Genomic DNA, 14205 nt, shown 5'->3' with positions numbered 1-14205 from the left:
CAAATTGGTGATCATTCTTATTGTCAACAAGCACTTGCCGAACTCAGACATCGCTCCATTCCCAGCGTAGATGCTGCTCCACCAGAATGGTGTCTCTGATATTCCAGGAGTAGGAAGGTGGTCCTGAAGCTCCCTTAGCCCTCATATCTGCTTCTTTCACAATCGTGATGTTCTTGGAATTCATTTATTCATCTACCACCTTCCCTAGGGCATTAGAAATTTGAGGCAAGGGGATAGGTCTCATTCACCAGTACAGTTCCTGGCACATGCGGGGATTTCCGTAAACAGTTGTGGAATATTTAAATGATGTCTGAAGTTCTAGAATAAACATGAAATTGAAAAATATCTATCTAGTATTTTAATTTTTCATCTTAACCAGGAATATATGTCACTAATTAATTTTAGCAATAGAATAGCTAGAAGAGCCCAAGTATAGTCAGAATAGTTTAGAAATTTCTAAAGTTGACAATACTCTAAGTATATCCCACACTATGAAAAGGAAGGAGAAAGAATGGCAATTCAGAGTTGGGAGGGAAATCCAGAAGCTAAAGTCTCCTTTAAAAAAAGAGAAATCATAGACAACACTGTAATCATGAAATTTCAAACATCTCCTTTTTAAAAAAAATATTTATAACATAATTTCAGATCAGGAAGAAGCAAGGCATGAATGTAGAATTGACAAAAAGCTTTAACTTAGGGGCCAGCACTGTGGTGCAGCAGTTAATCCTCTGTCTTGGCACAGGCATCCCATATGGGTGCCGGTTCTAGTCCCGGCTGCTCCTCTTCCAGTCCAGCTCTCTGCTATGGCCTGGGAAAGCAGTGGAAGATGGCCCAAGCACTTGGGCCACTACATCTATGTGGGAGACCTAGAAGAAGCTCCTGGCTCCCAGCTTGGGGTTGGCTCAACTCTGGCCAAGGCAGCCATTTGGGGAGTGAAGCAGAGGACGGAAGACCTTTTTCTCTGTCTCTCCCTCTCACTGTCTGTAACTCTACCTCTCACTAAATAAATAAATAAAATCTTAAGAAAAAAAAAAAGCTTTAACCTAACTTGCTATACTGAAAAAACAACAACTCTCTGCAGGGCTTCAGGGTTATATTTGTACTTAAACAGCACATGTGACCACTGGCATAAAATGTTTAAACTTAACTCATATGTGAGATTGCTTTTGAAGCATAAATCCCTGGATTTGGTACTACAAAGGACCATAAGGATCATTTCCTTCAGAAGTTTCAGAGAAATACAGTTAATAGTTTTCCTTAAAAACAAAACCACAAAACCCTGTTTCGGAACTGGTGTATGAAATAACAAGAGCAGATCTCTTTGCCATGGTACTTCTCGTAACTTCTGGAATGATCTATGTCAACCCTCTCACACTATAGATCAAGAAACTGAGGGTACGCCGGCGCCGCGGCTCACTAGGCTAATCCTCCGCCTTGCGGCGCTGGCACACCGGGTTCTAGTCCCGGTCAGGGCACCAATCCTGTCCCGGTTGCCCCTCTTCCAGGCCAGCTCTCTGCTGTGGCCAGGGAGTGCAGTGGAGGATGGCCCAAGTGCTTGGGCCCTGCACCCCATGGGAGACCAGGATAAGCACCTGGCTCCTGCCATCGGATCAGCGCGGTGCGCCGGCTGCAGTGCGCCTACCGCGGCGGCCATTGGAGGGTGAAGCAATGGCAAAACAAAGACCTTTCTCTCTGTCTCTCTCTCACTGTCCACTCTGCCTGTCAAAAAAAAAAAAAAAAAAAAAAAAAGAAAGAAACTGAGGGTGAAGTTTGTCATACATGACAAAGTCCTTTTCCATTCTAATGGTCTGTATTAATTTACTACTTAGCCTACAGGACTTTGAAGAAGAAAGGAATTTACCAACCCAGCACAACAGACCCTGAAGCTATAATAATTATTATAACAGCCAACAGATGAGCACTTTTAATCTCCTAGTGTAAACCCTACACCAACCTTATTCCTTTGAGGCTACTTCAAAAAGTTTATGGAACCATGGAATTAAAAAATACATTTATTTTGCTGCAAAAAATGTTGAAATGCATGCAGTTTTTACTTACTTTTGACTGATACATAATTATACAGATCTGTTCATGAGCTGCAACATGATGATTTGAAACTTGTATACACTGTGCAATGATCCAATCAGAGTAACTAGCATATCCCCTTAAACATTTATCATTTGTCATAATATGCATTTTTCCATGAACTTTTTGAAGACCCCTCATATACAGATTTCAAAATTTTTGCTCCAAAATAAACTTATCTTTTCATTCTATTTTTCTATAAATCTTCTGAAGTGCTCTCACTTGTCCTAAAAATTATTCCTGAGTAAACTAGCACTTAACAGAATAGCCCCAAAATAAATGAGTGTTAAATTACAGAAACTGACAGAAAAGTCAGAGAAATTTCAACAGTTAATCCAATGTTCCATTGTTTACTATTAATCAGATACCATTCTCTGAACTTATTTCAACATCTTGCTTTAATTCTAGAATGTGCCATAATTGCTTCCTGACTGCTCCAGTATTACTAACACTCCCAAGGAATCCTTTCTGCCAGCTCTACAGCTTTCCTGGCAAGACTAGAACCCGTTTGTCCAGAACTCTGAGGCTTTTATATTGACACATTGTGCTACTGATTTTGCCTAGGTCTCCTGCTAAAACTACATTGAAATGAGTTCTCTGGCAATAATTCACAGAAATTTTACATCTGTCTGTTCCAGTTTTCAGTTTTTTAAATAAGTTTAAACTGGGGGCCGGCGCCATGGCTCACTTGGTTAATCCGCTGCCCGCACCACCGGCATCCCATATGGGTGCCGGGTTCTAGTCCCGGCTGCTCCTCTTCCTGTCCAACTCTCTGCTGTGGCCCCGGGAGGGCAGTGGAGGATGGTCCAAGTGCTGGGGCCCCTGCACCTGCATGGGAGACCAGGAAGAAGCACCTGGCTCCCAGCTTCAGATTGGTGCAGCGCTGGCCATGGCGGCCATTTGGGGAGTGAACCAGCAGAAGGAAGACCTGTCTGTCTCTCTTACTGTCTATATCTCTACCTGTCAAATAAAAAAAAAAAAAAAGTTTAAACCGTAGCTTCATCACAGCAAGAAATCACTAATCTAAACGTATCTTACATTGACACAGTCTTTTAGAAACATCTTGAAGTTTCAATATACTAACTACAGAAATTAATGCAAAAATAATTAACAGGACAGTATTTCCATCAAATGTTTTGATTTGTGTAAGAGAAGTGATGTCTTGCTCCTCTTACCTGGTGGCCACCATATCGATGAGCCAATGGAATCGATCCAAACGGGATCTTTTCACCACTTACAAGCTGGATAAATTCATCTCTTTCTGAGACAGATAAATCAAGGTCCAAAATATCTTCTAGAACTTTCTGAGGCAGGAAAAAAAAATCTTATTACATACTTAAGTAATTGTTTAAAAATGCTCAAGGAAAGGGATCTAATGAAAGACAATTAAAAGAATAAACTGGGTGGGCCTTTCAGCTAGTGGTTAAGATGTCCACATCCCACACTACAGTGCCTCATTTCAATCTTTCGCTCCGCTCCTAACTTCAGCTTCCTGCTGGTGCAGATCCTGGGAAGCAGAGGTTGAGGCAGCATGACTGAGCTCCTGCCACCCACACAGGAGCCTGGATTGAGTTCCCAGCTCCCGGGTTCTCTTCAGCCCCAGTTGGCAAGCTGTTGCAAGCATTTAGGGAGACAACCGTGGAAGAGAGAGACCTCTCTCTGCCCCTTTCTCCCTCTCAAATACAATAAAAACTTTAAATAATAAAGCTCTTCCAAGGATACATTTTTTTTCTAAAATTTGTACCATACAGTCTATGATCATTTTTGCTACGTGAGGGTAATTCTAGTAGATGTTCTCATATTTTCATGGATTTACTTTGGTGCATGGCAAAATAATATTTTCCTAGTATGAATTCTTTTAAAGAATTAGAAAAAAGTAAATATCCTATTTTTATCTCACCACAATTTAGAATTTATTAAAAACCATTTCTAAAAGTTATCTAGGATAAGAATTTAACTCATATCCCTCCTGTTTTTGTAAATGTATATTTTCATTGGAAGATAACTTTAAGATGCAACTGAGTACTATGTTCCAAGAATAAATATCAAAAAGTTATTTGTTGCAATGACAGTCTCTGAGCAGTCATTTATCAAGACAACCAATATGGACTCTAAAAAAATTATCTATTTTTAGACAAATGGTTTAATGAGTTAAGTATTTGTGGTGTGAAAAAACAAAGTCTAACCTTTGAAACTGCTACAAGCCGTACTCTTGATTTGAAAGGAGTAGGAAAGGCAATTGAAAAAATGCAGTTTTTCACTTTACGAACATAATTTTCTTTAACCGGGTCAACGGGCAACACAGCTGATAAAAGCAAAACAAACCAAATAATTCTTAATGTTTTCATTTATTGCAAATACACTATGAATGGTCCTTATAAAGAATATAGGAAAATTAACTTAAATCAGCATTTCCTTCATATTTCATTATTTAGAAGACTAGTGGAAATCTTTTTTTTTTTTTTTATAATTTTCAACACTGTCAATTCAATAGTCAGGTAGCACAGGTTGAGTATCCTTAATCTAAAAATCTAAAACCCCAAATGCTCCAAAAATCTAAATATTTTTGAGGATCCATGTGATGGTCCAACTGGAAGATTTCATACCTGACTTCATGTGACAGGTCACGGTAAAAAGCAGGTGCATTAAAGTGCTGTATAGAATCGGCCGGCGCCGCGGCTCAACAGGCTAATCCTCCGCCTCGCGGCGCCGGCACACCGCGTTCTAGTCCCGGTTGGGGCGCCGGATTCTATCCCGGTTGCTCCTCTTCCAGGCCAGCTCTCTGCTATGGCCAGGGAATGCAGTGGAGGATGGCCCAAGTGCTTGGGCCCCGCACCCGCAAGGGAGACCAGGAAAAGCACCCGGCTCCTGGCTTCGGATCAGCGAGATGCGCCGGCCGCAGCAGCCATTGGAGGGTGAACCAACGGCAAAAAGGAAGACCTTTGTCTCTGTCTCTCTCTCTCACTATCCACTCTGCCTGTCAAAAAAAAAAAAAAAAAAAAACTGTATAAAATTACCTTCTGGCTATGTGTATAATATATGAAACATAAAGGAACATCATGTTTCGTCTTGGATCCCATCCTTAAGCAGTCTCCTTAGGTGCATGCAAACATCCCCAAATCCAAAACACTTTTGTTCCCAATCATTTCAGATAAGGGATATTCAACCTGTACAAGGAGTCTTCAAAAAGCTTACAAAAAATACATTTTATGAAAAAACTTATACCTGGATTTAAAACATTTTTTTCTGCCAAAAGAAACTTATCTTTTGATTCATTTTTTTCCTCAAACTGTTTGAAGTCCCCTTACATATGGAACTGTCCAAGAAGATGGGAGATAGAAAAAGCTTAAAACAAGACACATACCCTGTCAACCAAGATTTTCACACATGGGAGACAGCTCAGATGTGCAACGTATTTGTAAGCAGGACTAATAATGACAGTGAGTTGCATTATAGTCCTAGTCAATTCAGTGGAACCAATGTATCTTAATCACATGCCTTCAGGCCACACATGGTTTACTAGATGTACATAACTGCTCTGGATCTCATGAAAAACTTCAAAACATTTCATACATACCTGGTATCAAGGCAAAAGTTTAAAAACTGTCTCTAAAGAAACAAACCACATTTTATAAGGTCATATATTTAGGTATATGTATTTTATTTTTAAAAATATAGGGAAAAAGATAGCTTTGAGTATGCTTTACTCAGAACTTCGTTCTTATTTTATGTTCAGTTTTTGTTTGTTTGTTTTTTGACAGGCAGAGTTAGATAGTGAGACAGAAAGGTCTTCCTTTCTTTGGTTCACGCCCCAAATGGCCTCTACGGCCGGCGCTGTGCCGATCCGAAGCCAGGAGCCAGGTGCTTCCTCCTGGTCTCCCATGGGGTGCAGGGTCCAAGGACTTGGGCCATCCTCCACTGCACTCCCTGGCCATAGCAGAGAGCTGGACTGAAAGAGGAGCAACCGGGACAGAACCGAAGCCCAGACCGGGACTAGAACGTGGTGTGCCGGTGCCACAGGCGGGGGATTAGCCTAGTGAGCCGCGGCGCCAGCTTATGTTCAGTTCTTAAAACTCAATCTTTTTTCCTAATCCAAAGCAACTAAAGCAAAAAATAGGAGAGGAGGTGTATTATAAAGGAACAGGGGCTGGTGCTGTGCCATAGCGGGTGATAGCCGCCGCCTGCAGTGCCGGCATCCCATATGGGTGCTGGTTCGAGTCCCAGCTGCTCCACTTCTAATCCTGCTCTCTGCTGTGGCTTGGGAAAGCACTGGAAGATGGCCCAAGTCCTTGGACCCCTGAATCCACATGGGAGACCGGGAGGGAGCTCCTGGTTCCTGGCTTTGAATTGGCCCAGCTCAGGCCGGTATAGCCTTTCGGGGAGTGAACCAGCAGATGGAAGGCCTCTCTTTGTCTCTGCCTCTCTGTAACTCTGCCTTTCAAATAATCTTTTTTTTTTTTTAAAGAGCATATTAAATGGGATTATTTTTTAAAAGAACACAAAAATCTGTTTTGTGATAGAGATTATATTGTCAAAATATATCACCAAGTTATTTAATAAATATTCCAGGATTCCGGTGAAAATCCAGTAACATTTTTGGAAGAAATAGGCAAATTTAAAGTGCAAATCTAGAAAATAAGCAGGTTTTTTTTTTTTTTACAGAGAAATGGGAGAGTTTGCTTATATTAAAATTTAAAATTTTACTTAAAATTATATAAAAATTTATAATTAAAATAGTTATCCTAAAAAGAGATGTAAATCTCGATGGAACTGAATAAAAAGCACAGATGCAACTCAGTTATAAAGGAGTTTTCTATATAATAAAAATTATATTCCAATTTAGTGGAGAAAGCTGGCATAAGGACAATTTGCTGAACTTCTGGGACTAATTCCAATTTATTCCACCTATGCCCAGGTGAGTTAAATGTGGTTATAACAGCAATAAGAGTAATCTTCTACCTTCCTGCTTGGAGTCATAAAACCAGGCAAATGTGGGCCAGAGTTAACCCATCACACTTCTCCTTTAAGGAGGTAGTGAATCAGGCAGCCTCATGGGAAAGCAAATGGAGAGTCCATTAAAAACCAGATGACTTCAGCATCTACAACAGAAAACCTGACAATAGCATTAGGAGTGAAACATCCAATCACCCTTGTTCATCTCTTGTAGGATAGTGTCTCTGTGGAACTAAGTCATACATCAGTGCACTCTGATGTAGCATCTAAGTACAGCGTGGGCAGACAATATTTCTTTCGCAATTATGATTTTTGTAGTGATGCTTGTACATTTTTGGCAAGGTAGCTGACCAGTCAATACAGCGATCATTGGTCATGTGAACAAAAAAACTTCATCACTGATGTCATAAATAAGAGTGTCAATAGTTAAATCAACAATAGGATTCACTGTGCACTTAACCCCATGAAATGGGGTAAGTCCTTATTGTGTTGTACTGTGAGAATAAACTGCAAAACTTGTTTTCAAACAGTACTTTATGCTTTGTGTGTCTGTGTGGGTGCAAACTGTGGAAATCTTTACTTAGTATAGAGTTGGTCTTCTGTATATAAATTAATTTAATTCGTTAATTAAAAACTAATCTCAATGAAGAATGGGATGGGAGAGGGAGTAGGAGTGGGACGAGAGTGGGGGTGAGGGCAGGTAAGGGGGGAAGAATCACTATATTCCTAAAGCTGTACCTATGAAATTTGTGTTCATTAAATCAAAGCTTTTTTTTTTTTTTTTAAATAAAGGCTTCAAGGGGATCCAATATTCAGCCTATGACACTTGAAGCAACTGTCACATACTACAAGCTCCAGAGAAAATGATAAAAGCATATTTGACACCCTTTCCTTAACATCTCAGGAAATTCAGTGATAGGAATTCTTTGGAATTCAGTTTTGCATAGGACTATAAAATCCACAAATCTGCTAATCTTTCAGCACAACTATTTGAACTTCTTCTCTCAAGAGATGTTAGACAGCCTGGTAATTCATTAATGTGGTGACATCAGGATGAGATGTTTTACACAGTACTGTGAACCAAGAGATGGTAATATATAAAGTATTATAATTTTTCCATGGCTGTAAAATCTGGTCCTACCATGTTTCCAACAATATTATCAATATAGTAAGAAAACATCTCACTGTGTAACTGACCCTCTGAAATTGAAATGACAACTTTGAAAATGCTCTCAATGACAGCCCATTTGTATCCATCAGTACTTGTTTCATTCATATAACTACAGTAATTAAAAAAAAAGAAGTTGCTGATACTGTGCACAAGATTAGTCTGTTGTTTAGCAGTTACTTGCACAGCTCTGTTTTTAACTTTCAGGTTCATGCTTGGTCTAGCTGGGTCAAAAGAACTGCTTTTGAGTCCTGCATGTCCTGTTGGGAGGTTACTGTTCCTCAGGAGTTTGGCTGTACAGTATTGGAAGCCTGAATGAATTTCGTCCTCTTTCCCCAGTCAGCCTGGTCGTATAACATCTTTTTTAAAACTGAAAGTTTTTGCTTTGATGGAGCAATCTGGAAATTGCAATGAAAATTAAAGTGGCCTGGTGGAATTGTGTAGTGCTACATTTGTCAGTGTGGCTTCATTCCTTGGTACCTGTTTTCTTATCTGAAAGGGGCAGATGATGATATATTAGCATTGTCACAAGTAGAGTAGCAGTGTTGATTGCTACATTTTACTTTGGTGTATTGCATGTTTCTTAATATATAAACATTATCTGTATCAAGATAAATCAGTGTGTATCAACCATCTTAACTTGTAAAGCACCTGTTCTTACATGCTATTCTTCAAGATAGAAAAAACACCATAAAACCAGCTTATTTTAATAGTCTTTATATTATGCTTTCAATCAATAAAAAGTATACTTTTAAAGTAAATATGAAAATGTGCAACTTATGCTCTTTAGTGCAAGTAGCATGGTTAAGAAGAAAAATTCGTATCAGAGAATGACAGCTACTATTTGTGTGTTTCCTTACAATAATTTTTTGGTGGCCAGCATTGCGGCACAGGGAATAAGCCGCTGCCTGCCACACAGGCATCCATATGGGGGCAGGTTCTCTGGTGGCTGCCCCACTTCCCAACCAGCTTCTTTCTAATGCACCTAGGAGGCAGCAGGGCATGGGCCCCTTGGGGTTAAGGGGAGGGGACTTGGACCTCAGTCACCCATGTGGGAGACTGGGATGGAGTTCCAGGCTCCTAGCTGTGTCCTGGCCCAGCCCTGGCACTTATGGCCATGGGGGGAGCAAACCAGCAGGTGGAATCTCCCTCTCTGTAACTCTGCCTTTCAAATAAATGTTTCTGAGCCGGCACCCTGGCTTAACAGGCTAATTCTCCGCCTTGCAGCGCCGGCACACCGGGTTCTAGTCCCGGTTGGGGCGCCGGATTCTATCCCGGTTGCCCCTCTTCCAGGCCAGCTCTCTGCTATGGCCTGGGAAGGCAGTGGAGGATGGCCCAAGTGCTTGGGCCCTGCACCCCATGGGAGACCAGGAGAAGCACCTGGCTCCTGCCATCAGATCAGCGTGGTGCGCCGGCCGCAGTGGCCATTGGAGGGTGAACCAACGGCAAAAAGGAAGACCTTTCTCTCTGTCTCTCTCTCTCTCACTGTCCACTCTGCCTGTCAAAAAATAAAAATTAAAAAAAAATTAAAAAATAAATGTTTCTTTAAAAAAATTAAATTTTTTAAGACCAAGTCTCTTTTGCTTCCGTATCACCATTGCTTAGGCCCTCTCCCACTGCGTGTCTACGAGTGCTGTTACGGACTTCTGCGACTTCGTGAGCACGAGAGTGGATGTGGCCACAGAGCCAAGGAAGCAAGGCCCCTCTACCCCCACGCTCGGCTGCCGATCCTGTGCAGCCTCCGGGACCCCCAGGCAGGGCCCGAGTGGATCCAACACGACCAAGCGTTCCACACCGGGAGCGGGACTCCCAGATCCCAATGCGAGCAAGACCGTCCAACTCTACCTAGAAGGTTCTCAGAGGAGAGAGTCCAAAAGTCGAGAGCCAGGGCTGACTTCGCTCCTGTTTCACAATAGCCCGGGTCGTGGCTTGACTTGTTTCTGGAAAGCGGCGCAAGGCCGGCCCTTCCTTCCAGCACCGATTGCAAAAGGCCGCGGACGACGGCGTGGCAGGTCACGCCCCAGAGCAGCAGACGCGGAAACCGTGGCCTGCGGGCGAGGCAGCGGCCCGGGAAGCCGAGCCTCGGGGCCATACTTCTGCCTCGCCACGCAGCGTCAACAGGGCCCCTCAAAGGTACACGGGGCTAGGACTGGGGCGGCGATGGCTCTCGCCCACCCGCCAGGGCGCTCGGGGAAGGGCTCCGGACCCCGGGCTCGCGCCGTGCGAGGCGGCGCTGGAGTCTCCCCGGGCCGCGTCAGCACGGAGCAAGCCCACAGGTCCGGGTCCCCGGCCGCCGCCTCGTCTCCGATCCTGCGCCGCCGCGGGAGGAGCGAGCGGAGGCGGGCCCTCCGGCCCAACTGCTTCCGGTGCCAGGTTTCCGGTTCCGGGTCCCGGGAGGCGGGCCGCCGGTCGGAGGCGGGGCTGCCGGCCCGCCGCGACTTTCAGAGCCGGACCATGGCCTCTCGCTGGTGGCGGTGGCTACGTGGCTGCTCCCGGGGACCCGCAGCGCGGAGCCCCGGGCCCAGCTCCCCCGCCAGCGTGGGGCCGCCTGGGCCGCGCGCCACCGCCGACGGCCGCGCGCAGGTGAGGTCGGGAGGCGCCCGCCCGCGGTGGCCGCAGAGGTCACGGCGCCAATGACAGCCGCGCCGTGGAATGAATGGGAGCGGGGAGCACGTGCGCCGGGAGCGAGGGCGCGGGCGGCCCCGAGTGGGACAGCCGGGGCGCGGGGTGCTCGTGGCGGAGGGGACACGGAGCCGCGCGTGTGCCGTCGAGGCGGGGCGCCCCGCACAGGGCGCAGAGCGGGGTCCCGGGGTGGGGGAGAACGCGGTGAGACGCCGGGCCCCCCCGGGGGAAGCTTCCGCAGGTGTGGACCGATTCCCTCCCGGGCTGTGGACAGGTGAAGCCTGGGCGCCATCGGCTGGGGTTCCCTTTCGAGCTGGAGCCGGCCGCGCCGGAGGCCGGGTCTGCCCTGGAGTTCGAGAGCAAAAGGTGCACCTGAGCGCCCCAAGATAAGAAGGGGTGCAGCTGGCCTGGGGGATCGCTGGGCAAGGTCTCGCGGGAAGAGGCAGGGCTGGGGTGCTGCAAGGGCACTGGAAGGAGAAGGGCCTGCGGGTGGCGGAAGGAGAGACACCTTGGGGTCATCTGCTCAGTGGCCCTGTGGCTTCTGGAGTCAGAATCTCAGCCATGTCCGCGATGCCTCGAGCTCCCGCTGCCGCCTTGGAGCCCAGGGCCCACCTGCCCCTGCACTTTAGTCATTGGCTGCGTTTCTGGGGTCCTTTGAGCCCTGCATTTTCAGGGTTCAGGGAACTGAGCAGAGCCTAGGGTCCCCCTGTCAAATCGGGAGCGTCTTAGCCACACCGCAGGTGTCTGCAGGACCTCCTGGTTAAAAGTTTGCCTTCATTTTGGACTGTCCAGTCCCCATCACGTTTGGTAGGCTTCTGAAATCTGTGTGCTGGTCAGACGTCCTTTACCAGGATGGAGTGTGTAGAGAGCGGTTATAGATGCCTGCTTTGGGTCCAGGCGGATGCATAAGGCAGCTCAGCCAGTGGACAGGAGGAAGAGCAATGTGCGGATGGGGGACCATGTGGGAGCTCTGTTGGGGTCCACCTCAGTATTGTCCTGGCCAGACTTCAGGTTTTTCTAGTTCCACAGCGGCAGGCATTCGAAAAGTCCTCCGTCTGATGGCACTAGATAATTCTTTATTTTCATTCTACTTGTGTTGAGTTTGTGCCCACCCAGCAACCTCACCGGGGAGACGTGTTCTCCTGGAGGGAACACTTGGCTGCTGCATGGCGTCCGTGTCTGCTGGCTCCTTGATTCTGGTCGCTAGCACAGCGTATTTCTGACCCATGTGTCTGATTTTTGGCACTGGTAATACACTGGCATCGTGTGTGCTTCAGGCATGTGCGTTTGAGTTCCTTCGAGTCTCTCAGCGTGTAATAGTCCTTGGGGACAAAGAGCAATGATAGTTAAGCCACGATTGGCTGCCCAACACACTTCTGCTACTTCCCGATTTCTGTAAGAGAAAACTTGAATGGTTTGTGGAAAAAGAGAATTAAAAGATAAGTTTATTTTGGTGCCCAAAATCTTGAAATCCATGAATAGGTTTCCATAAAACATGTTTTTCGTAAATTTTTTTAAAGATTTAATTAATTTGAGAGGTAGAATTACAAACAGAGCGAGAGACACAGAGAAGGTCTTCCACCCGCTGGTTCACTCCAAATGGCCGTAGTGAAGCCAGGAACCAGGAGTTTCCTCTGGTTCTCCCATAAGGGTTCAGGTGTCCAAGCACTTGGGCCATCTTCTGCAGCTTTCTCAGTCCATAAGCAGAGAGCTGGATCAGAAGAGGAGCAGCCAGGACAGGAACCAGCGCCCATGTGGAATGCCGGCTCCGCAGGCGGAGGCTCAGCCCACTAAGCCACAGTGCCAGTCCTCATGAGGTTTTTGAAGTCCTGTGGCATGTGCTGTGGACTTCTCCATTCATGGGATCTGTTAAACATATCTTCTAACAGGATAAACATCAGTGCGCATTTGATCATTCCAAACCACTTGTCAATATGTCTTCGATTCTTACCTGGCATTTTCTCTTATTTTAAAAGGTACAGCCATGAGATGCAAGATTGGGTGGATAACGGAAAGATAGGGAACAAAGCTGGAAAGGAAAGGTGGTTGTTTGTTGATACTGCTAGCTAATGCTGCAACTCCGATTTCACAACTTCCTTTGAAGACCTGACTATCCAACCTCACTTGTAAAAGTCATGGCCCTAAGGTGCTGTCGGAGCACAGCGAAGCTTGATTCAAAAGATACTGTATTAATTGTGTGCTGTGTCTGGGCTCTGAGCCACAGCTTTGCATACACTGTTACTCTCATGAGTAGATATTATCACAAAGATGTCACAACACAACCAGGAAGTGTTGAGATTTGAACCGCATCTATCCTCCAACTAACTTGATTTTAACAGCCGCTATTACTGTCTAATGATAAAGAACACCTTGTATGGATTAGCTGTGTGATTTAACCTTTTACCCCAGGTTAGAGGAGTAGCATAATATCTTAAACTGAATAATTATTACTCTTCCATTAAGATGTTCTTTTTTATAAGTAGTATAAGAAAATATTGAATCTGTATGAATTAATTACCAACAAAGGCTGAAAGAAATAGGCTGTCTTTTGATGTTAAGAATCAAAGGGCAGGATTATCACTTGTTTCCCTGGGACATTGTCGTTGCCTGGATGTCATAAATGTTCCTGCTGATTTAATGACCATGTAATGCTAAACTTCATCATTTATTGTCATTTTAAGATGTCTAAAGCTATACTGGTTCATTAGAGAAAAATCAGAAAATAGATGGGGTGGGGAGGGGTGAAACAAGACTCCCACACTCTTGATTCCAGATTAGCTGCTTTTAACACCCTAGTTTCTGTTCTTCCAAACCCTGCTCTCTCTCTTTGTGTGTTTTATGTACATAGGTCTACATTTTCAGTGAGATCACATCATGCATATAGTTTTCCTTATGACAGATCGTAAACATTTACATATCCGGTTTTTCAGGCTTGACTTTCCTGGACTTTGAGTTCCTCAGCTTTAAAAAACAAGTAGTTGTAAGGATAAAATGGATAGTGGTGTCAAAGCATGTTGAAAGACTATTATAAGTAGATTAGTTTTTCTTTTCATTGTCCTGAATTCATCCCTTTTTTTGTCAAAATCTTTGCTTCAAATGACCCTACCTCATTAGATTAGTGAATTTACTATTTTTAAAATGCCTATAGGGGCCGGCGCCATGGCATAGTGGGTAAAGCCGCCGCCTACAGTGCCGGCATCCTATATGGGTGCCAGTTTGAGTCCCAGCTGCGCCTCTTCTAATCTAGCTCTCTGCTATGGCCTGGGAAAGCAGTAGAGGATGGCTCAAATCCTTGGACCCCTGCACCCACGTGGGAGACCAGGAAGAGGCTCCTGGCTCCTGGCTTCGGATTGGTGCAGCTCCAGCCATTACAGCCA

The 14205-nt window shown here is 44.9% G+C and overlaps 2 protein-coding genes across 6 annotated transcripts in view; one reads left to right on the top strand and one right to left on the bottom strand.

The window, feature by feature from the left end:
* LOC133773643 (protein adenylyltransferase SelO-like) overlaps window positions 1-10508 on the bottom strand; it is a 49890-nt gene extending 39382 nt beyond the window's left edge. For both annotated transcript variants that reach the window (XM_062211151.1, XM_062211152.1), the window contains exons 1-3: window positions 10052-10508; window positions 4272-4390; window positions 3261-3389 (exon numbers count right to left, since the gene is read on the bottom strand). In XM_062211151.1, the coding sequence (XP_062067135.1) occupies window positions 3261-3389; window positions 4272-4390; window positions 10052-10298 (495 nt within the window). In that variant the 5' untranslated portion in view covers window positions 10299-10508. The remainder of the gene's footprint in view (window positions 1-3260; window positions 3390-4271; window positions 4391-10051) is intronic.
* PDSS1 (decaprenyl diphosphate synthase subunit 1) overlaps window positions 10256-14205 on the top strand; it is a 41630-nt gene continuing 37680 nt past the window's right edge. For 3 of the 4 annotated variants that reach the window (XM_062211162.1, XM_062211163.1, XM_062211166.1), the window contains exon 1: window positions 10641-10789. In XM_062211162.1, coding sequence (XP_062067146.1) covers window positions 10661-10789 — 129 coding nt within the window. In that variant the 5' untranslated portion in view covers window positions 10641-10660. Of the gene's footprint in view, window positions 10340-10640; window positions 10790-14205 lie in introns of those variants that run through there. The other variant, XM_062211164.1, reaches the window with a different exon arrangement.

The sequence above is a fragment of the Lepus europaeus genome, chromosome 14, assembly GCF_033115175.1.
Source record: "Lepus europaeus isolate LE1 chromosome 14, mLepTim1.pri, whole genome shotgun sequence".
Taxonomy (NCBI): Eukaryota; Metazoa; Chordata; class Mammalia; order Lagomorpha; family Leporidae; genus Lepus; species Lepus europaeus.
This window is presented reverse-complemented; position numbering and strand designations above follow the sequence as displayed.